Source organism: Rasamsonia emersonii, assembly GCF_000968595.1.
Source record: "Rasamsonia emersonii CBS 393.64 chromosome Unknown ctg1118621760322, whole genome shotgun sequence".
Lineage (NCBI taxonomy): Eukaryota > Fungi > Ascomycota > Eurotiomycetes > Eurotiales > Trichocomaceae > Rasamsonia > Rasamsonia emersonii.
Genome location: NW_013563079.1, coordinates 1 through 27,234, shown reverse-complemented (window position 1 = coordinate 27,234; position 27,234 = coordinate 1). Strand labels below are relative to the sequence as shown.

The 27,234-nt window shown below is 49.2% G+C and overlaps 10 protein-coding genes across 10 annotated transcripts; 5 read left to right on the top strand and 5 right to left on the bottom strand.

Annotated features, from left to right (window-relative positions):
* Positions 1-770: 770 nt before the first annotated feature.
* T310_5745 (beta-1,4-glucosidase) lies at positions 771-3,537 on the top strand (the record flags this gene model as incomplete). The annotated part of the gene is made up of 3 exons (XM_013471397.1): positions 771-1,565; positions 1,616-1,867; positions 1,960-3,537. The coding sequence occupies 3 exons, from the start codon at positions 771-773 to the stop codon at positions 3,535-3,537; spliced, it is 2,625 nt and encodes an 874-aa protein (XP_013326851.1).
* A 1,128-nt stretch (positions 3,538-4,665) lies between these two features.
* On the top strand, positions 4,666-4,938 carry T310_5744 (uncharacterized protein; the record flags this gene model as incomplete). Its single annotated transcript, XM_013471396.1, has 1 exon — positions 4,666-4,938. One exon carries the CDS (start codon positions 4,666-4,668, stop codon positions 4,936-4,938), a length of 273 nt encoding a protein of 90 aa, XP_013326850.1.
* A 4,724-nt stretch (positions 4,939-9,662) lies between these two features.
* T310_5743 (Major Facilitator Superfamily protein) lies at positions 9,663-11,404 on the bottom strand (the record flags this gene model as incomplete). Its single annotated transcript, XM_013471395.1, has 4 exons — positions 9,663-10,186; positions 10,245-10,675; positions 10,735-10,781; positions 10,844-11,404. 4 exons carry the CDS (start codon positions 11,402-11,404, stop codon positions 9,663-9,665), a joined length of 1,563 nt encoding a protein of 520 aa, XP_013326849.1.
* A 1,142-nt stretch (positions 11,405-12,546) lies between these two features.
* On the bottom strand, positions 12,547-13,374 carry T310_5742 (uncharacterized protein; the record flags this gene model as incomplete). The annotated part of the gene is made up of 4 exons (XM_013471394.1): positions 12,547-12,954; positions 13,009-13,017; positions 13,081-13,107; positions 13,246-13,374. The coding sequence occupies 4 exons, from the start codon at positions 13,372-13,374 to the stop codon at positions 12,547-12,549; spliced, it is 573 nt and encodes a 190-aa protein (XP_013326848.1).
* A 1,645-nt stretch (positions 13,375-15,019) lies between these two features.
* On the top strand, positions 15,020-16,284 carry T310_5741 (putative dehydrogenase-like protein; the record flags this gene model as incomplete). Its single annotated transcript, XM_013471393.1, has 3 exons — positions 15,020-15,236; positions 15,303-15,559; positions 15,718-16,284. The coding sequence occupies 3 exons, from the start codon at positions 15,020-15,022 to the stop codon at positions 16,282-16,284; spliced, it is 1,041 nt and encodes a 346-aa protein (XP_013326847.1).
* Positions 16,285-17,118: 834 nt separating this feature from the next.
* On the bottom strand, positions 17,119-17,651 carry T310_5740 (uncharacterized protein; the record flags this gene model as incomplete). The annotated part of the gene is made up of 2 exons (XM_013471392.1): positions 17,119-17,306; positions 17,354-17,651. The coding sequence occupies 2 exons, from the start codon at positions 17,649-17,651 to the stop codon at positions 17,119-17,121; spliced, it is 486 nt and encodes a 161-aa protein (XP_013326846.1).
* Positions 17,652-18,975: 1,324 nt separating this feature from the next.
* T310_5739 (uncharacterized protein) lies at positions 18,976-19,545 on the top strand (the record flags this gene model as incomplete). Its single annotated transcript, XM_013471391.1, has 2 exons — positions 18,976-19,014; positions 19,099-19,545. 2 exons carry the CDS (start codon positions 18,976-18,978, stop codon positions 19,543-19,545), a joined length of 486 nt encoding a protein of 161 aa, XP_013326845.1.
* Positions 19,546-19,890: 345 nt separating this feature from the next.
* T310_5738 (uncharacterized protein) lies at positions 19,891-21,323 on the top strand (the record flags this gene model as incomplete). Its single annotated transcript, XM_013471390.1, has 2 exons — positions 19,891-20,422; positions 20,461-21,323. 2 exons carry the CDS (start codon positions 19,891-19,893, stop codon positions 21,321-21,323), a joined length of 1,395 nt encoding a protein of 464 aa, XP_013326844.1.
* Positions 21,324-21,818: 495 nt separating this feature from the next.
* T310_5737 (uncharacterized protein) lies at positions 21,819-22,306 on the bottom strand (the record flags this gene model as incomplete). Its single annotated transcript, XM_013471389.1, has 3 exons — positions 21,819-21,850; positions 21,923-21,958; positions 22,093-22,306. The coding sequence occupies 3 exons, from the start codon at positions 22,304-22,306 to the stop codon at positions 21,819-21,821; spliced, it is 282 nt and encodes a 93-aa protein (XP_013326843.1).
* Positions 22,307-24,438: 2,132 nt separating this feature from the next.
* T310_5736 (UMTA methyltransferase family protein) lies at positions 24,439-25,996 on the bottom strand (the record flags this gene model as incomplete). The annotated part of the gene is made up of 6 exons (XM_013471388.1): positions 24,439-24,469; positions 24,550-24,719; positions 24,780-25,029; positions 25,290-25,327; positions 25,448-25,632; positions 25,939-25,996. 6 exons carry the CDS (start codon positions 25,994-25,996, stop codon positions 24,439-24,441), a joined length of 732 nt encoding a protein of 243 aa, XP_013326842.1.
* Between the last annotated feature and the right edge of the window lie 1,238 nt (positions 25,997-27,234).

The following is a 27,234-nucleotide window of genomic DNA, read 5'->3' as shown; positions in this document are numbered from 1 at the left end:
TGACGAGAATAAGCACAGTGGGCAGAAATCAGTTGATATCCTTCATAATGGTCGAGGCGTGATCGGGATCGCGTGACCCGGACTCTGGACGGCGTTACATTTCCATCTCTGTGCACCCCTCTCTCTACCTCTAAATCAACCTCTCAATGCTCTGTCCGGATCACATACATCATACCCCACATGGCCTGCTGATGCTAGGAGCTAGCTCCCGCCCAGTGTCCGCTGGGCTGGTTAACCGAGGCCTCCGAGGGCACCGCGTGGCTGTACCTAGGTAGGCTGATATGATCATCCTCCACAGTGCCTTTTGAAGTCAATGTAACCGACACGCTAACACCTAGCCTTAGATCTCCTAGGCAGTTTCCACTCCATCCGAACCCTACAGGAAGGCCCCTCGTGACAACGCTGGTGACTAGGTCAAGACAGTCTGCAGCCTGCTGCCCCGCAATTCATCGTGCATCGCCCTGAGTCAATCCTTTATAATGCTTGAGACCTTCAACCATGGATCTGGCTTCGCTCTTCCTTCCCGGCTGGCATATGAGCGTGCGCCTTTGCTGGGTTTTCGAACACTGCCTGCCTGGCTAGGGAAACTGCGCTCAATACTTCCATTCGTCTGGGTCTTTCCTCCTCTACATTTCCTTCTTGGACTGTTATTTCGGCGAAGTTACGGCAATGCGTGCGACGCATGAAGACTCAGAATAATTATCTGATATTTAATCATGCTGATTAAAGCCTGACTTCTCTTTCCCTGTAGTTGTTATTATATAAGAATCATGCCTTCCCTGATGCGCGTCCTCCTTTTTGTCTCCCTCCTGTTTTGCCCTATCCCGGTGCTATCATCCTCGGGACCAGAGGATAAGGAATCTAATCTTCACATTCGTCCACGCACAGATCTCCCTCCGGGATATTCGTCGCCGGACTACTACCCCACCCCCAATGGCGGCTGGGTGTCGGAATGGGCGGATGCCTATGCCAAGGCGCAGAAGGTTGTGAGCCAGATGACCCTGGCGGAAAAGGTCAACATCACTTCCGGAACGGGCTACTTCATGGGTCCCTGTGTGGGAAATACTGGAAGCGCCTTGCGTTTCGGGATTCCCAATCTCTGTCTGCAGGATGGTCCCTTGGGAATTCGCAACACGGATCATAATACGGCATTCCCTGCGGGAATCACCACTGGGGCAACCTTTGACAAGGAGTTGATGTACGCTCGTGGTGTGGCTCTGGGCCAGGAAGCCCGCGGGAAAGGCATCAACGTTCAAATGGGCCCCGTCGTTGGGCCTTTAGGACGAAAACCTCGATCAGGACGTATCTGGGAGGGCTTTGGAGCGGATCCCTCGCTGCAGGCGATCGGTGCGGCGAAAACAATTCAGGGCATGCAGAGCGTCGGTGTCATCGCGACGCTAAAACATTTCATCGGAAATGAGCAAGAGATGTACCGCATGACCGATGTCTTCCAGCAAGGGTATTCGTCCAACATCGATGACCGCACCCTCCATGAGATCTATCTCTGGCCGTTTGCTGAAGGAGTTCGTGCCGGGGTTGGATCCGTCATGGCGGCTTACAATGATGTATGCCTTTCTCTCTTTGTTGCTATTATTCCTCGCTAACCTCGTACCAGGTCAATGGAACGGCATGTACCCAGAACAGTAAACTCCTCAATGATCTCTTGAAAGATGAGCTGGGGTTCCAAGGGTTTGTAGTGTCGGACTGGTACGCCCAGATCGGAGGTGTTTCTTCAGCGCTGGCTGGACTGGACATGGCAATGCCAGGGGATGGCGCTGTTCCCTTGCTGGGAGACAGCTTCTGGAACTATGAGCTATCAACAGCCATCTTGAACGGGACTGTGCCAGTGGAGAGACTAAATGACATGGTAAGCTGTCCGTCACCTTGATCGATCATCGATCAATATCAGCAGTACAAGCTGTTCGATATAGTGAGAACACCTTTGCTGACGACAATTAGGCAACTCGAATTGTTGCAACCTGGTATAAAATGGGCCAGGACAAGGAGTATCCGTTGCCCAACTTTTCCACAAATACCCAGGACGCAACCGGTCCACTTTATCCGGGAGCTCTCTTCTCGCCCACTGGAGTGGTTAATCAGTTTGTCAACGTCCAGGCGGATCACAACGTTGTCGCGAGAGCGGTGGCCAGAGATGCCATCACGCTCCTCAAGAATGTCGATAATACTCTTCCTCTCAAACGCAACGCCTCATTGAAGATTTTTGGCGCAGACGCGGGCCCGAATCCGGATGGTCTCAACTCCTGCAGCGACCAGGGATGCGACAAGGGCGTCCTGACTATGGGATGGGGCAGTGGTAGCGCCCGACTCCCCTATCTCATCACTCCTCAAGATGCTATCCGCAACGTCTCCTCCAACGCTCAGTTCTATATCTCCGATTCGTTTCCTTCTGGTATCTCCGCTGGCCCTAATGATATTGCTGTCGTCTTTATCAACGCCGACTCCGGCGAGAATTACATCACTGTGGAGGGAAACCCCGGTGACCGGCTGGTAGCTGGGCTGTATTCGTGGCACAATGGAGACGAGCTGGTGCAAGCTGCGGCGAAGAAATTCTCCACTGTCGTCGTTGTAGTGCACACTGTGGGCCCAATTATCCTGGAGAACTGGATCGACCTGCCCTCAGTCAAGGCCGTTCTTTTTGCTCATCTTCCAGGTCAAGAAGCTGGTGACTCGCTTGTGGATGTTCTGTTCGGCGACTACAGCCCCAGTGGGCATCTGCCATATACAATTCCGTACAAGGAATCCGACTATCCGGCTAGTGTGAGTCTTATCGATCAACCGTTTGGGCAGATTCAGGATACCTATACAGAGCGCATCTACATCGATTACCGCCATTTCCTTCAAGCCAACATCACCCCGCGGTATCCGTTTGGTCACGGTCTGTCCTACACTACCTTCAACTTTTCAGAAGCCTCTCTATCGACAATCACGCCTCTCACGCAATATCCTCCGTCCCGTCCTCCCAAGGGCCCTACGCCCACATACAACAATACCATTCCGCCTGCGTCCGAAGTCGCCTGGCCAAAGGATTTCAACCGCATCTGGCGTTATCTGTACCCATACCTGGACAATCCCGAAGCTGCAACGTCGACCGCGCCTTATCCTTACCCAACGGGGTATACCACGACTCCGCAGCCACCTCCGCGAGCTGGTGGCTCCCAAGGCGGGAACCCAGCGTTGTGGGATGTCGCATTCAACGTGAGCGTGAAAGTCAGCAATACGGGTTCCCGGCCCGGCCGTGCGGTCGCGCAGCTCTATGTCGAGCTGCCTGCATCGACTCTAGGGGTTGACCTGCCCCCTTTGCAGTTACGCCAATTCGAGAAGACCGCCATTCTGCCGCCGGGAGGGAGTCAAGTGTTGACTCTCTCAGTGACCCGGAAGGATCTGAGCATCTGGGACGTTGTGGCCCAGGACTGGAAGGCACCGGTGAATGGGCAGGGAGTGAAGTTTTGGATAGGAGAGAGCGTGGCTGATTTGAAGGTTGTGTGTGAGGTCGGTGGGCAGTGTCGGAGGGTCTAGCAGAGTTTTGATTTATTGCTGCAATAGCTGATTGGAATATGTGATTAATTAATATATATAATTAGATAGTATGTATATATGCGGACGTGAACTTGGTACGGTTTGGCGATCTTGACTTTTGACCCATACATGGAACAAAGAACCGCGGCAGCGGCAGACGACAAACGGACACCCCTGTTCTGCATTCATAATAAGAACCCAACAGCCCTTCTCTGAATTTTCATTTCTTCCTTTCCATCTATCCTTCCTCGGTGGCTATGAGCATTCCGTTCTACGGATGATGAATCTGCAAGGGACCAGGTGAATAAAACTTCTCTATATATACTACTCCAGCAGACAAGATTATCGCAGTCACTGACTACGGATGATTCGATAACTGTTGACACCTCATCGGTATTCACCTAGAGAAAAGTCTGCAATGCTTATACATCTACTTCATCGACAAGGTACAACCATTCCTAGGTTTATTCGTCGCAAGTATGCGATAATCCAGTCCATCGATTGGTCTCGTCATTCTATATATATCCTCCTCTAACGATCTCTTACTAGCCAACGACAACCCGACTGGGTAAAAAAGGGGTACATGGACACCTACCTGAAAGCTCGTTCCAATCCTAGTATTTAGTGTTCGTCTGCTACCAAGACTATGTCCAAAAGTGAATAGGATCGAGTCTGACGCAGTGGCAGTCTGTACAGGCCATCGATTCCGATGTTGACAGTGAATAAATACACACCCTAGGTACCTAGAGCCCCTACATACCTATTCAGCCGGCATATTCCGCTGAATAACTATATACCTAGGGACGGGCCTTGGCTTTCACTGGCTGTTGCTGCTGCTGCAGTACGGCGGTTATTAGCGAGAGCTCTTTCCTTCGTTTATAAATATTCCTCCGTCCGACGGGCACCTCTCGCTCCTTCCCGCACAGTCTCTCTTGTCTTTTTTTCCGCTTCAACGTGTCCCTCCTCGAGAAGACTAGAACTTCTACGACTATACTTGGCTTTCCATATACCCGTTCACATTCTTTCTTTTACTGGTATATAAATATGTTTGTCCTTCGCCGAGTCTATCGCCTCGCGTTTTCCACTGGCAGATCAAGCTTGTATGCTCCCTATCTCGATTCGCACAGGATGTCTGTCTGCCCACTGAGTCTGCTTTCCCTCCTTTTTTTTTCCTTCTCTCTGTGCAGTCAGCGCATCTCCCATGCTGAGTGTGCTCATACGAGTCCCTCCGCGTTTCTGCAGACTCCTGGTCCACAGCGCGCTAGAGTCCCCAAGTCTCGATTCTTTCGACATCTCCTCAGCATGTCTCGTGATGAGATCAAGGGGTTTGGCAAGAACGTTGAACAGTTGCTGGCCAAGAACTACCTCATCTCTGCCAATATATACTGCGTCCTTCGATGAAGGAAGACTTTCGTTTTGCTATATACGCAGTCTGGTAAGTATTCCCTCCCATTTTTGATGATTCTTCGGGTCCGTTGGAACTGTGGGTGCAACGGGAGTGCAAATGGCCTCTTTATGCTCATTATTAACGCTATCATTAATAAAAGTGAATACTGTTAATTAGTTGCAGGATCCCCATCGCAGCCATTTAAAATATTCTTGCAAATTGTGGATAATTCTGCTATCTCTCCACGAACCGGAACTGTGACCAAGCTTGCTACCTTGCTACTCCACAAAAGCTTGGGATGTCCCTCACTTGGCGTAAGCCTGGTTCGTGGACCTTGCTTGTACTGCGCTACGTTGATTGCGGCTGTCGACGAAAACACGATGTGGATTGAAGATCTCATCTTGAGGTATGAAACAAAAAAGGCCATTTTATTCTTTCACATTTAGGTGACTTTCAATATTCGGCCGGGAGGTGATCTTTTATACTGACAATGGCGGCCCAAAATAGTTCCCACGTCCTTCTCCACGGAAACAGTCGAAAGGGGCTACGAGCTCTTCCAATGCCTCGTCTGGTCTCTTCTGTCTCTCGACAAAGTTGAGGCCAAACTGCTCTCTGATAATATGTGCTGAGTTTGTGGGGCAGGTCATGTTGATGTCGCCCATATAATTACGCGGTCCAAGACGTCACGCTGAAAGTGCTTATCATTCCTGGACACCATGAGTGGGCGAGGTGGAGAGATTTGCGCATGATGGACAGGCATGCTAAAACGACAGTTAGAACACGTCCAAAAATGCCATCCATACCTAAAATCTGCTGAGAAGTTCCACGCAAGCTGTTTGGGCTTGTTCATCGTGGAAAATCAGCCTCCGAATTCCATGGAAGAGCGCAAATCCTGAGACATCCGGGACGAAAAGGGGGATGTCTTCCCCATCGCCCACTGGGGGCCAAACAACAAGGGTATTTGCACACCACCCAGATTGAATATGGCATTCGGAAAGAGATTAACAATCTGGAGAACCAAATGGCCTCTCTCTACTACCCCTCGGTAGGAAGATCCGGAAGGCCGTAGGTGTGTTCTCCGGTCTTCAGTGTGAATACATTCAAGGTCTTGCTTTGTTTTACACTCCTCCCACTCTCACCCACGCCATCTCTCAGAGTCACTCGCTAAACGCTTTCAGATGTTGACAGACACTATCATGGATGCCGCTAGATCTTGTCGCGAGCTGAATTAATAATCTCTGTTTTCTTACTTTTGATCTTTCGTTCTTGCGTTGTCTCTCTTCATCTATGGAGGTTTGGGCCCTCCGAAAAGGTACCCTAGATGAAATTGCTTCCCGGCACCAGAACTTCCGCGACGTGATACGCATGAGCACAACCACCGGGAGAAGAATTTCGGGACCCGAGACGCATCAGCTTCTTTGGCAAACTAGCCACGTCTTAATGATGCCGCGACAAAAGACAAGGTGCCTAAAACGGATTGTCATGTGGAGAAACGCACGCCGGTATTCTCAGTGTATTTTAAATGGCCCTCGAGGGTGTTCTGCTGCGTGGTCTCTTGGTTGAACACCTCCAACAATTAATTAGGGTCATGGATCACTTTTTTTTTTGTCAGGAGTACGGAGAACCTTGTGCTTCTTCCGGGAGAAAGTGATATGCTCCGATTACTCGGCCAGCCAAGGGACCAACTGTTCCTCGCGCGATGTGCATTATTATTATCTTTGGGCGAGAGAGACCTCTGTTTCTGCGATATGATATGACCTGTTAATGATCCACCAGACGATCTGATGTCGTCCGATATCAGATCCCAATTCCAGCTACCTTGGCCTCTCTTCTTGCACTTCTATGGTCCCCAAGTCTTCTCTTCATAAAATGAGGAACAATCACTCGCATCATCCTTGTCCGTGTGTGCAGATGCCGAGGAAGAATACCGTGACGAGGAAAACGATGATTACGATATAAAAGTTCGCGATTGGTGATTCATTCGACATCGTTCTTGGAGTTGACGCTGATTCTCCTTCGGCAAATGTTATTGGCGATTTCTTCGAGGCGCATGCCCAGAAGTATGGTCAGTAATTGCAGATGGAGGTTCTTCCCCAGAAAAAACCGCGTCTGGGTTAGGGTCAACTTTTTTTTCTCCCGCTTTCTTTAGGATTTTTTCCCACCGCGTCCCAAAATAATTTACTGTCAATGAGGTTGGTAACACTCTTCACAAGGCGTTTCTACAATTCGACGCCCATGAAGATGTAATCCGCTACAACGTCAGAGCTTGCATTTACAAGGAGAAGCCCAAGGAAACAGCAAGTGTTTATATACTGCTTAATTAGGATGTCTGGGAATAAAGGTCTGGATAAGTTCTTGTCGAATGACCGTTTCGAGAGCTGCAAAAACTCAATCCTTACACTGACTACGACCAATCACGCATTCTGAGATATCGTCTTTATTGAAAGCCATGGAAGTCTTTACCGAACCAAAGCATGCAGACGTCCAATTCTCCTGGCTGCGTCGATATACTGGTCCTTCTTTTTACAGTCTAATCTCCTGGCAAATCTCGATGGGCTACACCTCACTGCGCATAATCCAGATACACATCCTCTCCCGAATTTTGCAGGTCGGTTCTGGCATGTATGAAGAACCCAGATCCCACAGAAAACAGCAAACGCATATTCCTTGCTAGCTGGACAACTAGTTGCATGTTGCTTTGTCCCCTGCACAGCAGATCTACGCTTGTTGATGTACGGATCTTCCATGCCAACCAAAGAACAAGGACTAACCAGCGTCGAAGAGCCCAATGATTCAGATGATACCTGCATGGTCATATTTTGTCGGTTCGGACGGCATGAACCTCCAATACAAGGGAAAATTATGAGTAGAATTTCTAAATATTCAGTGTGCTGTTCTTAAGCACACAACAGTCATCATGACAGAGAATATCCTCCCTGCATTCAATGGGAAGCTGGACCTTCGTACTGCCTTCACCTTTACAAGTGCCCCAATGGACATGTATCGCAGACTGCGGAGGCGTCATGTTGCTCGCCGACAAGGGGTGTGTTAGGAGCCTGATGCTCCAAGGCATCACTATCGTTTCGGCCATCGACCTCAAGACAAAATCAAGCCGTCTCCATCTTCCCATCAGGCTGATCAGGTTGTGGCTCTGGGCTTTTTGAAGGCATTTTTGCGCTCCAAACCCCATGATGGCTTCATGTTTCCAAAATCGCTCAAATATTGCAAAGTAATCTCAACAGGATGGCACAGCGATGGGGTGCACAGGACTGGAATGACAGAGTTACAGAGAAAAACTTCAAGACACTGTGCACACACTCAAAGTAATGAGATCAGCTTCAGAGATAACAGAAGAACAGTTTCTCGCCCTCCGTGTCCTTTAGCCCCATCGAGGCAGATAGAGATCACGCCAGCTGTGGTGAAAGGAGCACCGCTCATTCTTCCTTTTCAGGCGCTATTTGATCGTTTGCCAACGGTGATTACGAAGCACCGTCCACAGCACATGGGCTTGGAGAGTGGGTATAAGAAAGCCACCGAGTTCATCAACAAACTTCCTGAATTCAAAGCCTATCTGAGCCACATTGGAGAGGGAAAGACAGAGATTGAGCCATACAGGGGCGACCGAAAGAGACAGGGAATGGGATCTTTCGGACTGGTGAGGCAAAACGTTCTTTTAGATGTGACATCTGGCAACTATATCTACAAACCAATGTCTTGCAAAGACAATTCGAAATCGAGCAGACTTCGCCAACGGCTGTCCATAATTAGAGGACTATCTTCAGAAAATGGAGCCTGTACAAGAAGAACACTTCCGCGATTGTCTTAACAACAATTGGCCTGGTTCAACTTCTTCCGAATCATCCGACTTTACCATATCATAGGGATGAATCTGAAATGATAAAGACTCTTCAGTACGATTAGGGGTAGAGTCGAGGGGCATAACGTCACTGCTGTTGCTGTGGTAGTTCCCAACGGGATACATTCCTGGCCACTAAGCCGCAGCATAGGACGGGCCAGTTGAAGCACTGTTCTAACAGTGCCATTTTAAAAGCAATCGTCCATCGCAGGAGAGAAAACCGCAACAAGAAATTCGTATCTTCAGCCCTCCTTTCTTTCTGTCGGCTGCAGAAACGGCTTCAGCTGCAAGTCTCTAACAAAATTCGCCGATTCTTCAGCCGCAAAGCACAACAGAGCCAAGAAAGGCAGACAAGAAAAACCATGTCACAATGAAGAGAAAACGGAGGGAAGAGGAAGACTATGTCTGTCGACGGGTGACTACAAATATTTCTAGGCGGGACTTCTAGTGTGAAATTTCTACAATATGATTTTTTTCAATGGGATCACTCGGGAAAGCAATCGTCGTCGGATATCGTCTGTGTGCATACATACAACCAAAAATTCCACCGCGGTCATGCCTGTTTCGTTGAGTCCTGTAATTACTGTGCATGTATGATGGGATGTGATGGTCGATAATATGTGCCCCTATGGATTGGTAAAAGCCACACATAGGGCTTACCCATTCTTCGTTCTCTCTCCTTTTTCTTCCTTTCCCAAAGTATAGCTATATACTTGAATGTTGCAGATCATGTTAAAGAATGGCAGTATCTTCACTTTAAACCCTAATCATTTCATATAAATGAACTTCCACGGCTACGTTGTGTGGAGACTATAGACATATTCTATAAGCATCACCAATCAGTACATTGACTTACATATCTAAATTATCTGATCTTCAATATCAATCAGTCTTGAACCGCAACGGGCCTGCCCACTGGCGAAGTTTCTTTCCATATATCTGCAGGAACACGATAAGCAGAAAGACGGCTGCACAAATGGCCGCCTGCGTGCCAAAACTCTTCTCTGTCCCCATCGCCGTCGCCCACGTCACCTGGAAGTAGCTGACGATGAAACCGCCGGTTGTGCGGCCGAAATTGACCAGCACGGCCACCTCGCCCGACCCCTCCGGGTAGGAGTCAAGATTGTACGCGTTGACAGCGACAGTGGTGATCATCACGCCGAACACGTACAGCCCCCAGGCCAGCGCCGTGATCATGTAGTGGTAGTCCCGTTCCAGGCAGAATCCGATCAGGATTAGCCCCGCCAGGATGAATGGCGTCGAGACCCAGATCGCGCGCAGCCGTGCCTCGGGCTCTAGACGCCCGGAGTGCTGGCGCATGTACATCATGGCGACGAAGTCATGCAGCCAGTGGCCGACGATCTCGCCTAGGATGGCGGCGATGACGGGGGTGAAGTAGAAGAAGCCTGACAAGACAGTAAGCGTGGAACCTTTTCCGGTTGATATTTAAGGCGCAATACTAACCGATCTGCTTGGTCCCAAAGCCATACAGCTTCGTCACGAAAATCGACAGCGTCGTGTTGATACCCACCACCCACGCAAAGGTCACCATGTAGTAGAACCAGCTCAGAACGACGGTCGGTTTACTCGCTACCTTGACCAGCCGCATCACTGCTTTAGGGAACGTGCTTCGCTGGCTGCGGGACCGCCATTGCTCGACACCGATCAGACGCAGGAGCCGCGAGCGCCGTTCTGGCTGCTGCTCGATGGGGATGCGGCGGTTGTAGTAGGTCTCGTCCATGAAGAGGATGACGGCAATCAGACACAGACCCGTCTCGATGGTGTAGATTCCGAACGGCCATTGCCATTCGAGCGAGGTCATCATGAAGGCGGCAAGCAGTGGGCCGACGTAGGGGGAGAGGATGACGAAGGAGGACCAGATGTTGATTTTTCGGCTGCAAGAATACAAGTCAGCGATATAAAAAGAACTCCAGTATGCGGTGTATTTACTTACGCATGCTCGTGGAAGAAGAATATATCTTTGATGAACATCAGACCCCCCTGTTTCCGTTATTATTTATGTCTCTACTAGCAGCAAATTCCATGCAGGATGCTAGACGTACCGCCTGGGCAACAGTCGAAAAGAAGCCGTTGAGAATACGCGCAGCCATAAAGTCATTGAAGCCCGCTGCGCCAGCGCACCAGGCAGCCGTCCACAGCGCGAAAACCAGAAACCAAAAAAGCACCGGCAGACGGCCGAAATATGCACTGAAGACGGTGACAAACAGCCCGCCGGCGCCCAGCATGAAGACATTGCCGGCCTGCGAGTGGTTGACCTCGTCCTCCGTCATGCCCCAGATCTGCGCCTGGGCGAGGAGCGTGACGGCGCCTGTGGCACTGCCATAGTCGGGTAGGAATGCGCAGCAAGAAATGATGAACAGAATGGCATGCTTGCGCGCCTGGCTCCAGTTGAGCGGATCGTTGGGGTCCTCGTTGGGCTGGGGGATGAGAACCGTCTTGCCGTCAGCAGCGAGCTTGAGGTCGGTGGCGTGGTGGCCCTCGCGGAAGGCCTGCGCATCTAGGATGTAGCCCTCCTGCTCGCCCAGGCGATCGAGGTCGATTTTCTCGCTCGTGGTGACTTCCTCTACCTGAGGCTTTTCGATGTCCCCGTCGTTGGAGGGCATGTCGTCTGTGGTCTGTTAGAATTTCACTGCAGAAGGGGCATGACAGGCAATAACGGTAAAGAAATGTGCACAAGACGTGGATAACGTTGGTGTGCTTACCTCAGATATTCTCTTGCTGTGTTGTTATATTTGATCTGTCAGAATTCCCGGCCAGGCAGGAAAAAGACGATGACACAAGACCAAATCGCGAGGCATCAGGCCTGCATATATAATAATAAGCCAAGATTTCTACATTCTTATATCCACTTCATTCGTTGTTCAGGCTGCACGGGTAAAATCGTATTGTTCAGCGACCCTTGTCTCCCAACCCCACACTCTTCAGCCTGCTGAACCCTGGCAATCGTCAGGCTTCCCCACAAACCCCGGATTTCCCCGCAATTTTACTCTTTGCAGACGCAGAGACCCAGCATTACGGGCTCCGATTTAACTGCCGGGTCCAGTCGCGTGGCTGGTCCTGATGAGTTTAATTCAGCGCCATGCAGGGCTTCGGCAGATGAGGCAGCACATTTGCCGTGCAGTTGTCTACTACCTGGTAGCCCTGTCATGGCTGGAAATTCTTGTTGAATGTGAGTGAGGCATGGATTCTGCAGGGTTAGTCAGGCTTAAAATTGGAATTCATAGAGAAGATGTCACTGGGTTCAAAAAGCCAATTGTATGGACCGTGATTCCAGACCAGTCTTCAACATGTTGACAACAAGTACATCTCTGTTCAGCCAAGCACATAGTAATACCACAAAATAGAGAGAGAGAGAGAGGACAGGCACTCGTGTTGGTATGGCTGACTTCAGCGATCGGATTGGATGTCAGCAGTTTCCTCTTGCTGCAATCTCATCCCAGAGAGACTACATACTAATTGCCAATGAATACGCCCAATGAATACGCTGTCAGCTTTTTCCATTTGTTCTTTTTCCTCCCGATTATTAATATTATTATTGCTTGTTTATCCGTCACTGCTCATCGAACTAACTATCCACCCATACCGTTCCCCTCGTAATGATTCCCCTCATAATGATTAAAATTCCTAAACCATATCAACTTATCACGGTCATTAAAGAAAACCCCTTCAGGAATTTCTCTCTAATCCATCTAGAATGTCAGATCGAATCTGACAGCCAATCAATCACTGATCAACATGCTCGTCCTCATCTCCCACCAAGGCCACCACAGACACCAAGGGCCTCCATGCCGCCCCGGAACTCATCATCCCCAATCCGATCCGGCCCGACAACCTGATGCAGCTTCTCCAGCACGGCTCCGGACCCGGACAGATTCCACTTGACCTCCAGGGCGCAGTCCCTCGGATCAAAGCGTGTGTAAAAGTCGACGCGCAGATGCCCGTTGGGCCAGTAGCCCGGTTCCCAGCTGTTGACCAGGGTCCAGTCAGGGTGGTACGGCACGAACACTTTGTGCTCCTGGCTGGCGTAGACCGTCCCTGCGGCGTTGTATTTCACGTCGACGACCGCCAGTTGGTGGAAGAAGGCCGCACTCGTCAGCGAGATGTCAATCTTCTCGTAGTGCACGTCGGCAGTGTAGTTGCGGTCGATGGCGTACTGCGTGACTCGTTAATCAAAGCATATTTGTCAGTCTGGATGGGTATTTCGTACATTCAAACCCTGAAGCAATCGTTAGTCAGCAATTAGTGTTCTATTAAAGACAGGATTAGAATTATTACTCACAGGCAGCTGTGGCCCACCATGCCCATGCTTCGACAAGTCAGCTATATAAATCCACACTTCCAAGATTCATGATGTTGACATACATGCTGTCCTCCAGTCAGTCAGAGCAGATCAGATCAACGATAACTTGAAAACGCACGTAGATAGCAGATAGTATCAACGTACCTCTCCGTGATGCTCGTTGTGATCCTGTGCGATCGGATGGAGCACACCAGACGCGCTGCCGTCGGGTGCTGCCACGACGCTGGTAGCGAAGGCCAGGGCCGTCGCGAGGAAGGCGCTGGAGAACTTCATCTTTGTTTATTTACTGCGAGAAGAGAAATTTTGCTAACCTGGTATTAGCAGATTCTAAATAGCAGATTCTAAAGATCGATAGCCGAATGCCTACCTTTTGTTCCCGAAACGGCCTTGGTTGGGTGTGGTGATGTGGGTGAGACAACACAACAATCAGCAGAGAGTTAATTTACTGAATCAAAGATTCTAACTTCCAAAACAACAGTACTATATTTCCATTCTATTATATATGTACATATTTCTAGGCACTAGAATACTTTTTCTTCTTCCTTCTCTCAGAGAGGTTGTTGACCGGGTGATGGGTCCGTGGAATGTAGACAGACTGAGGATTGTACAGTACATTCTCTCTCTCACCAATTGATTAAACTTTGACAAAAGAATGAATATCCCGCCTAACCAATCAGAGTAAATGGTAGTGCATTGTGCTAGGAAAAGACAAGGAAAAAAATGTAAGGGAGGAAAAAAAGTTGGTGGGATAGTGCTGGGACTGAATATTAGGGGATATCCCCAACAAGACGTGGTTCTAGATCGAAGGAGACTCAATAATTGAAGAAAACAGGACGAAAAAAAAAAAAGGAAAAACCAAAAAGAAAAAGAAAGAAAGAAAGACAGGTAGAAAAGGAAAAAGCTAATTTCTCTGTTATTGAATGTAAGATTATAACTAACTGAAATAATGTACAGTACAATAGTATCGTGTCAGGGCAAATCGCCCACTTCCCTAGGTAATAGATACGAATCAAACTCTAGGCAATGGGCCTACTCCTTAATGTGTGTAAAGTGTACTTACTAATAGATTCTCCGATGCAGTTGAATTGAATTCATTTCCAGAAAAAAAAAGCCCTTGAGTTCACTGAGGATCCTTTCAGGGCAGATACTTACTTACTACGTCGCTACAGGACATGAACTTCCGAACTCCGATAATAAGTCTTAAATTAACGTCGCATAATAATATAATGCAAGTGAGGAAGGCCTCAGGAAATAAGTGACCATACTATATCGTTCGTGGCTAATAACATCTCTCCAACAACGACGGTTTCGACCAACAACCTAACCGTCGGAGTAATATCTCTCCTGTTCATTACAAATCAATACGCTAAACTAACGTGCAGAACGTGCATATGTCTCCGATATTACATATACAGTACAGCTTTTCTCCGACGCGATTGATTGATTTACGCTGGAATCGCGTAATTAGATGTGGTCGGAGATGTGAGGTTGGTAGATATAGATAGATAGATACGCACGTATGAAGGTGATTGGTTGATTAATTCATTGAGCAGGACTATCGAAGGATGAGATACATTTTATTTTACTTGCCTTTCTCCTGCTAGTTGCTTGCCTACTCACGCCCATATATTTCGATATTAATAATACCTTTCGGAGACTTTCTTGGACATAATACAACTTGGAAAACAAAAATAAAGTCCGGTCGGAATATAGATATCTATATAATGCCATCGAACCACCATGATGTCGATGACTACGGATAGATAGATTCGTTAATATCAAAGACGGACACATCACTGAACCAAATTAATTGATTTCTTTCTTCAGCCTGTTATTTTATTTTCTGTTGCCTCCTTTTGAATTCTATTCAAATCCTACCTACCTATATATCTACATATATATTCACTGCCTCGCGATTATGGCTCCCATCCGCGTTGGCTTGATCGGACTTTCCAGCGCCCCTCCGGAGTCCAACGAAGGCACGGGGTGGGCAGCCACCGCCCATCTGCCCTTCCTGCAAGCATCGCCGCACTTTGAGATCGTCGCCTTGCTCAATAGCTCTGTCGAGGCTGCGCAGGCGGCGATCCAGAAGTATGGTCTGCCGCCGGAGACAAAGGCTTATGGGGATCCGAATGGTGAGAGTTCTTTCACATCATCATGTCGTTCTTCACCATTTTGCTTATGTTGATTGCGTCTTGCAGACCTCGCGGCTGACAGCACGGTCGATCTCGTCGTCAGCGTCAGAGTGGACCGGCACTTCCTCGTCGTCCGGCCCAGCATTATCGCCGGCAAGATAGTCTTCGTTGAATGGCCGCTGGACCGCAATCTGCAGGTCGCAAAAGAAATGGCTGCGCTGGCGGCAAAGCACAATGCAAAGACCATTGTCGGGCTCCAGGGCTCATTCTCACCGTTCGTTCGCAAGCTGAAGGAGACGGTTCAGAACGGTGTCCTTGGTCAGGTTCTCTCGAGTACCCTGATCCATTCCCTTACACACGCCGGCACCACGGAACGCAAAAATTTGAGATACCTTCTTGATCGGGAAGTGGGCGGAAATGTGATGACAATTCACACTGGCCATACGATTGAATACGTACTGCTGGTACGTGCTTTGCTCAGATTGAACCGGAGAAGACCTTGCTCATCGTCGTGACAGTCCATGGCGACTTGAAATCCTTTGACAGCGCCTGTGTCCTCACCTTGCCGAGAAAAGACATTGTCGACCCCAGTGCCGGAAACAAAGTGGTCGAAAAGGATGTTCCTAACACTGTCCCCGATCAAGTCCGCTTCTGGGGCACCGCAGGGCCCTCCAATGCCGCCGTGACCGTTCTTCTTCACGGTGGACCGGGCATCCCCGGTCAGCCGGAAACTGAGTGGCGCGTCCAAGGCACAAAGGGCTGGATGAGACTGACGTCTGCCGGGCTGGGCCTGAATGTCTGCAGCCTGGTCACCAAACTCGAACATTTTGACACGGAGAGCAACACAGTCCAGGAACTGGTCCCTGACCCCGATGAGTGGGATTCACTGCCGCTGCCGGCGCGCAACGTCGCACGGTTGTACGAGGCGTATCGCAAGGATGAGTGGTATCCGGATTTTGAGTGGGGTGTTAAGCGGCACCAACTGATCGAGCAGATGTGGAAGAAGTTTGACGAGACATATGGCAAGCAAGAACCGTCTCTATTGTGATGGATGTAAAAACCACTGGTTAAGGTTGTCTACTTAATCAACCTCTTCATGGTCTTGAAAAGGCCAGTGGCGCTCAACCGAGATAACATCTTCTTCATCCTCGGCTTCATCTAGCCACTGTTTCTTAAGCTGTCGGTTCAGTTCGACGACTTTCTCAGAGGACTCGTTTCCAACCCAGCCGTCCTGACCTAAATTGTCCAGGACGGAGCGCCAGTGTTCCAATAGAATAGTTGCTTTGAACCAGTTCTCTTCGATTTGATAGAACTCGTCCACTTCATCAGGATCAAAATGCACCGGGCATGGAATTTGCTCCGATTTCCCAGCTACGAGCTGGTCCCAATGGGCGACAGCCCTGACAAGGGCACCCTTCAAGGTAATTACGTTGCCGCTCCACTGTCGGCCTACTCGATCAACCAAGTTCTGGCAGAGCATTAGGGCCGGGTAACGAAGGGCATTCAAATGAGCTTTGTTGTCTTTGCCGTTAAAAACCATGTACTGTACAGATAGAAGAGCATCCTCCGTCGATAAAGCTCATCAGCATGCGACTTCTCCTCTGGACTCAAGGACTCATAATCCTCTGGAAGAGACGGCTTTTCCAAGTCCTTTGGAGGCTCGGGGTCTGGACTTTGAAAGCGCGGTGGGGTTCCAGCTTGAGCAACAGCGGTAGAATGGTCGTACATTGCCAATCGATGAGGCAGGAAACTTCGCATGAGTGCGACACAAAAACATTCGACGGATTAAGGTCTGTGTCCAATTAGTAAGACGTATTACGGGACATCTTGCAGGGTGACTACCAGGGTGGCGCAGAGTCGGTTTATTTAAGAGACTTTGGCGCTATTCCGGCAAGATGTAAGGAGAGATGGCCAGATACTTGTCAAGTAGATCCGTGTACTTTTCCGGAGAAATCTCGCCTTTGAGAATATTATTATGCGGAAAGTCATTCGTCTGGGGTTTCCCGAACTGGCGGGTCCATTCCAGTTCCCGTACGCCGATCGAACGAACATAGTCGCGTGGATCTCTCCCTATTTGTGGTCAGTGAGGAGTGCATTGGATCCAACGAAGGACTCACAGGGCCCTCGATTCAAATCCATCCGTGCCTTTCTTCCTCGCCAGAACATGTAGTCTGTCGTAGGACCGATACAGAATCGGGTTGCATCACCACTTTCGTCGGCCGTGCCAGGTGTGTAGAGATTGGCTTGGAGGTCGCGAGGCAGACTGTCCTTGTAGGACAGGCTTCCATAGGCATCAAAGCCAAACGAGAAGAGTTTCCGTTCGATTTCCACGAAACTCGTCACCAAGCGGACTCGTTCCTTAGGCGTTAGACCAAACCAGCAATCCTCCAGTGGCTTCCTGGACGCCTTCTCCATGATGATGTATTCCGTTCCAACCGGATTTTCACTTGTCGATGCACCAGGTGTAGACTCGGGGAACCGGAATGCCCTTGGAGTGCAGGAAATCCAGAGTGGCCACCTCACTTTCCGTTGCAAGAACCTTTGGGATTGTAAGCGGATATGGAATTTTGGCCACAACCTCGAATCCGTCGTCCATGGTGAGCAGAAAAATCCGATTGAATCCACCCTCTGCGAGTTTCCTCATCTGCGCGACTCCTTTCCGACCAATGCAGTTGGCCGCAACAAGTTTGAGCGCGTCAACATTAAATTCGACATATCTTTCAGCAAGGCGCAATTTCTCATTGTAAAGGTAGCGGCCGGAAGTATAGGCGGAAAAACCTCGTTCGTATTCTGACGGGTGATACATTGTTGACCGATGCCTCCGCAGCGTAAAGGCGCGGAGTACTTGTGTCGGAAAACTCCCTGACACACATGTTAAACATGGATTGAAATAGCCCAGAGAGCGACGAAGAGTGAGGACACAAGAGCGATGATGAAGGACGCGGCCAGCATCGCGAGTGCAGATGAGCGTAGGAAACAAGACGGAGGTGTCAACATTAGTAATGACCGCCTGCAACCTGTTAGCCCTACCTTAGCGGCTAAAAGCAAACATTGTTTGGACGACAGATTTCTATCCAGGACGTTATCCTGCTGTATGATTGAATTATTCAGTCAAGCTCCGGGAAAAAAAAAAAGACCAACAAACAGGGAAACCATTACCATTGACTAACACACATCGTTTAGCGTCATGATTTTTAATACCCACACCTCTATATTTATCGACATTCGTCATATATCTGCAAAGCGGCACTTGGCAATCCTCTGGCTTGGAATATCGGATGCAGCCATCGCATCCTTTACCTCTGTTTTCAGTAGACTAGGTATAGGCAAGCAACAAGCAACAGAGGACGTCGTGCTTGACTGTTCCTCATTGGCTGTGCTGTAGTGGCTCCACCGGGATCCATCTCGGAGTTCAACCCTGTGGGCTCGCGCAGTTAGCGGTAACGCTCGAGGTGTATTTAGTGGAAAAGCGGAGATCCATACCTGCAGTATCCCATCTTGCTGGCTAGTGCGAGCCCCAGGAATCACAGAGTAGAGGATGTTCTTATGCTCTTAAAGAGTGAGTCCTCTTCAAAGCGAAGGAGATGGAATGCAGGGTACACCACGTTGAGATCTGAGACTCACGTTCAGATCATTAACGCCTTGTCAAAACATCGGATGCAAAGGAGCCTAGAATTAAATAAATCCGGGCAGGCTGTATCGACAGCGCAACTATCATGAACTAGCCAAGTGGGCAGGAATGTACAATCGCTGGGACAGTACTACGACTATTACCTCCGTGAGATAGGTATATCTATACCTGTACGACGCCCACTTTTTGTCACTGCCTTTTTGGTTTATTTTGTCGCTGCCCTTCCTATAGAGCACACTTATTTTCTTCTACGATGATGTCCACCTTGTTATCCGCACTTGGCTTGTGAAGCCCAGCCTACCCGCCATCGACCGCCCTCGCATTCACGCGGTTTCAGCTGCCACAGTCCCGGTTCATATTGCGCTACTATCCGCTCTGATCAATCCCCTCGATCTGCTGGTTGTCTCCGGCAAATATCCTGTCAACACTGCAAACACCATTCCCGATTCTCGCCCGCCGGCTGACCTCGTGATCTCCGCCGGCTCGGGCCTTGGCACCTGGCGGAGCTATGCCAATGTCCGCGCCACCAGCGGGCTCAAGTTCCCTCTCCCGCGGATGCTTTCCGCCGAAGCCGGGGAAGATCCGATCGTGAAATACTCCGTACCGAGGTTAGGGTTAAGATCCTCAGCAGGCGTGGAGGTTGCATTGCATGCAGGCACCGAGCCTGCTAATAATTAGCGGGGGATCCCATCCGCCGAGGCCATGGCGTGATGCGCCATAGGGGTCGACGGTCGACACGAAAAGCAACGTGATAGGATCTGTAGGGCCTAATCTAACTCTAGACCTCGTATCGGGTGGAGATTAACCAACATTACTAGCCTCCGCCGACGATCAAAATAGCTTCAATTCCGCCCGATTGAGCGGGAGCTTAATCTCGCCAAGCCAGCCAGCATGCAGGAGCCTGTTGGTTTGATTTGTAAGCGTCAGGGCAGTATTTCTTCCAGCACTGGAACAGGTCGACGTCGCAGTTGTCGTTGTTGTCGATGCTGAGCTCTCGTCTCCAGTCGTCTTTTTTGTCCTACCATGGCTGCCATGGTCGACGGCCAGGCTGACGGTTCTTCAGACTCTGCCTTGAGAAAAGAGGCCCCCGTCTCGTCGCAGGCGCCTGGCGACATCCCCAACGGGGGCTTCCGGGCGTGGTACCAGGTCGCTGGCTCGTTCTTCCTGTTCTTCAACTGCTGGGGCGTGATCAATGCGTACGGCGTCTACCAGACCTACCACGAGCGTGACCTGCTGGCCTCGCGCAGCCCGTCCGATATCGCCTGGGTTGGCTCCCTCCAGGCCTTCCTGCTCGTGCTGGGCGGCGTCGTGACGGGCCCGTCGTACGACGCCGGCTACTTTCGCCAGCTCATCCTGGTCGGGTCCGTGCTTGTCGTGCTGGGCATGATGATGACTTCCCTCTGCCAGCAGTACTGGCAGGTCATGCTGGCCCAGGGCATCGTCATCGGCCTGGGCTCCGGCTGTCTCTTCGTGCCCAGCGTCGCCATCTTACCAACCTACTTCTCGACAAAGAAGGCCTTTGCCCAGGGCCTCGCAGCGAGCGGCAGCAGTCTAGGTATGGGCCCTAATGATGATCACTATCATTATGACCAGCGTTAATTCGAAGCGCGGGTGGCGTCATCTATCCCATCGTCTTCCGCGAGCTGCAGCCGCGCATCGGCTTCCGCTGGGCCACGCGCGTCATCGGCTTCATCATGATCGCCACGCTGGTCGTGCCTCTGGCCGGCATGAAGATGCGCGTCAAGCCGGCGGCACGCCGCAAGATGTTCGAGGCAGCCGCCCGGAAGGAGTGGCCTTTCGTCCTGTTTGGCATCGGCGAGTTCTTCGGCTTCATGGGCATGTATATCCCCTTCTTCTATGTGCAGACCTACGCCATCGACAACCGCATCACCGGCGAGAATCTCGCCTTCTACCTGCTCTCCATCCTCAACGCTTCCAGCATCGTCGGCCGTATCATCCCCAACTTCCTTGCCGACAAGACAGGCCCGCTGAACATGCTCATCCCGACCTCTGCCATCGCTGCCCTCCTGGCCTTTGCCTGGATCAGCATCCACAACACGGCGGGGTTGATCGTCTTCTGCATTCTCTATGGCTTCTTCTCCGGAACCTTCGTGTCGTTGCCACCCACGACGATCGTGACCCTGTCACCGAATCTGGGCGTTGTGGGCGTGCGCATGGGCATGAACTTCACTCTGGCCGCCGTGGGGCTGCTGGTGGGCACGCCCATTGGGCGCGGTTCTCCGCCACGGCTGGCCCGCGCTGCAGGCGTTTTGCGGTGTCTGTGTGAGCTTGGCAGCTATTTCGGTGCTGGGGGCGAGAGTGGCCAAGGTCGGCCTGAGCCCCACGGCCAAGGCGTAACTGGAATGCCTGGGGATGCGGAATTAGGGTTAGGATGTGCTTGCTATATAGGAGAAGGCGCAGGAACTGCATCTTTTGCTACTGGAATATCGTCGTAGCTAGCTTCATTATTTGCTGAAACGTAACAACAACATACAAAAAAAAAAAAAAAAGAAAAGACAAGAAAGAAAGAAAGAAAGAAAAAGAAAAGAAAAAGACAAGCGAATCAGAGCAACGAGTCAACAAAATATTCTGTTTTTCTGCGTGACATTAATTCGATTACTGACCTAGAGTCTGTTATGATAATAGGCTGACTGATGATCAATTGTGATGACGTTGAAGAGAGAAGGAAAAGAAATAACATGCTAATTTTGGAAAGGTTGACGAGTCTTGTTTTTGGAAATCCAGTCTGTTCAAAAAAAAATGTAACTCTACTATATAGAATCGACTGAAATCATTTAAAAAAAATGGACTTAATCCCGAAATTCAAACAGATTTGACCCATTTGGTCATTTATGGAAGCCTGTTTGACTTTCTAAGTGGGAAATTTAATCCTATATTCATTTGAATACTAACATACTTCAATCTCTTATTAATTAAAAGCTTATTAGTAGCTATGTACTAATGATTGCTGTAAAGAATATAACTAGAGTAAAGTAGAAGAGGCTACAGAGGTATTTGGAATTGCGAACATCTCGACCTCTACAGTACAACTTACGACCTTCAGAACACAAATACTCCTCCCCCCACACTGCTATGAAAACACAATAATTAGGGAAACGTTTCAAAGATTCAGGCAACATTGTATGTATCCCAGGTGAACATCTTCTGAAGCACAGTATAGCAGTCATCTCTTTCATGAAACAAACGGATATGCCTCCTTCTTACCATCAATGACTCTCACGCCCATTGGAATCTGTCCAAAGTACATCCATTCCAGAGGATGGTTGGGCAATGCTTGGAGGTATTTATCCGCCTCTGAGAGCATCTTCTCTAGATGAATCTGCTCCCAAACCTCCCTGACTCGGTTGCGAAACTCGTCTAAATGGCCTTCATCCTCATCATCCCGGTCGTCTGCGACCCATTCGCTACGTGCGGCCATTGCGGCTTCGTGCTGTAAGGGTTCGAATAGTATTCCTCCACGAGCGACCCTTCCACCTGTGAGTCGCGGGGAAAGGCAAACTTTCTCAGGTTTGGCAACTTGGATAATGTTTCGCGCATCACTTCATGGTCAATAAGCCAATTATGTCGCCATCCAACCTGTTCTCCAGCGCTCAGACAGATCTGTTGCAATCTTTTCAGGGTGCTAATAAGTCGGAGAGCTTCCTCTGGAATAAATTCCTCCTTCCATGTAAGGCGAAGTGAAGTCAAATTGACAAATGACCGAGACAGCGCTGGCAGCAGCTTGGAACCGAGCAGTTCTTAAGGGGCGGGATAGGGAATGCACAGTTTGCGCACCTGGCCGTTTGCCAGAACAAAGTCGATGAATGACTGTCCCCCAAAATCTAACCACTCAAGCCTCTCTAGAGACGGGATTTTTCCACGTCGGTCCAAATATTCAGAGATGACAGGTCCATCTGGACTAATACTCAATGAACGAAGACGGCATTGTTCGCTCGGGGGAATCAGTGCATGGAGAATAATGGGATACCAGCTGATCATAGATTTTCGCCCTCTTATGAGTCAAATCACGCAGTTTTTGGAAAGGAGGGAGTGTTAAATCCCAGTTTGCACGAGCGGGCTCTTTATCATGCATCATGCTGCCAACCCAGGTAAGCAATTCTAATGTCTGTGCACAGGCTCGAAGGAGGCTAATAGAGAGTGGAAGGACGGAGGGGCGATCATTCTCGGATCTCCTGGGTGGCTCGTTCAATTCCAGATGCAGAGATCGCAACGGCCATCCGCGGGTGGTTAGCTTTTGTGGTATACTGACTTGAAATTCTTCCGCCACTCGGGTACGGAACAATTTTAGATGGTGAAAACGAGACTGCATGAGACTGTGAAAAAATCCTGGGCCTAAATCAATCTTGTCCTCCCAATCCAACAACTCGAGGTGAGGCAGTGAGGGCAAAATCTGTTGTATGGCTGGAAAATACTTGTCGAAGAACTTGGTAGAAGCTTTGTGGATTCGAGATGCCTCCTCTTCCTCAGGAAGGTTTTCCAGCTCTTCTGCCCAAGACCATGCCTGAATTCAACCCACGCTGGCGACGTTGCGACCGTCAAACGTCGGATACAAGCCCCCAAAGACGATAGGCTTGTATGGCCGTGATTGGCTCGGCGGTCCGATTCTTTCAACAAATGCGATATCAATTGGACACTGGTATCACTATAGTCTAGACAGACACTGCAGAATTGGCGAGACCTAGCCAATTGACGACAATCTCTATTGACCAATGCAAGTGAGGCGAGACTGTCCTGAGCCAAGTTTTCCTGCTGTAAAGATGTTGTATGAAATTAGCCTATTAATAACGAAAGAGATCCAATGCCTTGCAAAGTAACCTAAAAACTAGAAATGAGTTTCTGTCGTATTTCTTTTTACCTTAGACAATGGATTTGAGATATCCTTGGACTAAATGTAATGAAGGAAATTCCCAAAGACACAAGTATAGCCAGTGTGGCATATGAACAGGGCTAAAATATAGGCAATAGCAATTATTGTCATACTTCCAGTGATATAGAGCTCCATGAACATGTCAGCATGCATAGATCATGTCACAGCTTGGGTAATGCCGGCCAGTGGTAGTATCCCAGCATCGGTGATACCTCTAATATAGTCTGTAAGTCAGGGAAAATGCCACCCTTTTTTAGTGTCGATTGACGCTACACTTTTCACGCAATAAAAGGAAGTCCTGGCTTCTTTTTTTAGTCGGCAATTTGGCAAGATGACACCAGCATATATTCCTACACTTGTTCATTGTATTATATAGTGTCCCATGTTCACAAATATCCAGGACATAATAATTAGAAATATTGTTTGTCATATCTCACAGTCATACGTCAACTGGATAGATGACACTAATGCGATGGGCAACGTAGTCGTCATTTGCCTAGAGGATTTGCTAGAGACAAATAGGGAAAGGAGTGATATGTATGTATATGGCAGTGATTTGCAACGGACAACGTCATGATCGATGAGATAGATGTGCTAGTGCACTGGAAATATCATATCCAAAGTGGTGTGAAAAAGCTTGCATGTTTCGAAGATAATATCTCCCTAGACTCCTTCATTCCTTCTTACTCGGGCTTCCGGCCGTAAACAATGTAGCTGATACGAGTCAGACACATCTCTAGAATGGTACAGTGTACATGACCAGAGGGAGGGTACACAGAGACAAGGGCACTTACAAATCAAAGAGCCCATGAATCGCACGATTCTTCGCATCATTCAATGTCTTTGCGGCCAGGACGCGCACTTCATCCGCAGACCAATTTTCGTGACGGGTCAACACGGCCATGGCCATCGCCTCGAAACCGGCCTCCTCGACCTGCAGGAGGTTCCAAGTTCCGAGGGTTTTCTAGTGATCAATTAGCATAACTTTCTCTTTCACGTGTATTGATATATAAAGGTAACCCACATAGTATTTGTCTTTAGGCCAGACACCCATTGGAACGCGATATTTGGTTACCTTGATATCGACAAAACCGGCCTGACGGAACCACTCTTCGAGGTGAGGACCAACACGGGCACAGTATCCGGCCTTCTCATAGGCCGCCAAGGTGTGAATATAATACTGCTCAATGGAGGTGCCTTTGGTGGATCCGTCTTCGGAGTAGATCATGGGATCCCAGTCCTGGAATTCGACCCAGCCGCCGGGTTTGGTGCAGCTGATAAATCAGTTAGTTCTCTGAAATCTTGCCAGAGACGCATTGTTGGCGGTGACTTCACTTGTAGGCTTGCTGGATCAGTCTTGGCATATCCCTGATTGAGAAGATCAACCCCCGGGCATGGATAAAGTCGAATGGATGGTGCACGTATCCCCAGTCTTCCTCGACGTCCTCGATGATGAATTTCACGTTTGGCGGGACACTGATATATCCTGGGTCAGAATTTGTTTCGACTCAAATAACACAAACAGATGACTTACAGGGTCGGCTGAGAAGGGCTCAGATCATTACCAATAACCTGGGCACGGAATTTATGTAACCGTGTTCTTTGAGACAGAAGTCGTAGACAACTAGCCTACCTCTGCAGAAGGGAATTCATCGGCTGTAGTTGTGTCAATTCAAACGGTCAACTCCTTACCGGCAAGTTTGAGCACGAACCAAACTGGATGGCCCATATTCCAGTCCCCGTACACAGGTCCAGCACCCGCTGCGGCGAGGGCCCAATTGGCGCAAGAAAGAGTTTCCTGTTGGTGGTGGCTAGGAACATCTCATGGACCATATCCAGACGATCACATTCCTTCTCATCGTTGGGTAGCATGTAACCTGGCTCATTATTTATCATGACATCCATGCAAGCAACTGGTGAAGCAACTCACGGCCATCCCGATACCCGTGGTACCGTCTGCCATTCTCTTGTCGGTAATCGAGGACCGAAGATGTCAGTGATGTAGAATAAGTGGATCTGCCAGTAATCAGTTGGTCTGAATTTACGGCGAATAATATCGGGGGGTCACGGGTTACAGTTCTTGCCCGTAGGTCGAATCATTGGTTGTAACCTGTGGACTGGACGTTAATATCTCTGCTCATAACGTTAAAGCAGCTGGGGAGGTAAGATGATGCGTGCCTCACTGTCGACTTCCAAGACGGGTTCGATGTGGCCGTTGCCACTGGCCGAGGGTTCTGCCATTGTGATGGAAAGAGCAGAGAGTCAGCATACAGAGTAAAGTCAAGTCACACCACAGCCATGACCAACACCAGCGAGTGCGGGGGGTTTATATCTCAACGCCCGTGGTGTCACTGCGCAAGAGGTTCGCCTGCCGGTTGGCGCTTTGGCAGCACCACCAACAAAGTCGCCTGACGACCAACTTGGCGTGACCGTTGTGGACGGTCCAACTCATACTCCCTCCATAACTGCGTGTCAAACTCTGGAAACTCGGAATGCCGGGCCGCAACCTTGTACGGGGACTCCAACTGCCTGTCTTGTTTTAGTGGGAGAGCAATCACCCTTTAGCGTAGTGATGAACAGGTTCGTCTGGGGTTCGCCTAGAGTTGGTTCCATTTGGCATAATTCTATAGCCTAATATTAAATTATTTGCTCTTTTATTTCCTTTCAGATTACCAAAGGTATATAGTGCTATCTGCTATGGTAGCCTAAAAGCTCTAGGAGATACTATCTTCTATATCGTAGTATTATATAACAATATCTTCCTCTGCTTATATATCTATGCTACTTGCTCAACTTCTGAAATATTAAGAGATGAGTCTGCATTTTCTTGCCGGCAGGAGGAACTCATAGAGCTTCAGGAAGATAATGTCATACGTTCTATGCATCATGAAGGCTATCTAACTATGGGTAGAACATATATTTTCTATGTTTGGGCTGGCCATGGGGGCAGTTAACCGTGTAGGTCTGCTAAGCATAAGGTGGACCACAGTTTTAATAAAAACACATCTAACCTTGGAGGAGTCCAAACCACAGGAAATGATTAAACCTGAGGATTTACAAACCATATAGTAGGTCTCGGCGTAAGGCTGCCGAGAGCTCAGTGGGGAAATAGATGAAGTCTATCTAGGCATAGAAGATCAATATATTATTGCTCCCTCTGGGGAAGAAAAAGAAGAACTGACTAGGAGCCGGCGTTGAGGTCGGCTCTAAATCTGCGTGGCCGGTTTGGCGGTCACGTGGTAACTGACAGCTGATTGGTCAGACCTGGCAGCTGCCTGAATGCCGTATGGGTCAGGCACCAACACACCCCCCTCAGCGCCAGGGCTGGCCAACAAATTCTACATACATGAAGTCCTTTCCAAAGGTATTTTGACTTGACCAATCCCATTGTTCCGTTTATTCGTCGTTATGGTCGTCAGTTCCATCATCCTTGACGTCCACTTTGTGTAGACCAATCAGATCCTTGAAAATTGTAAACT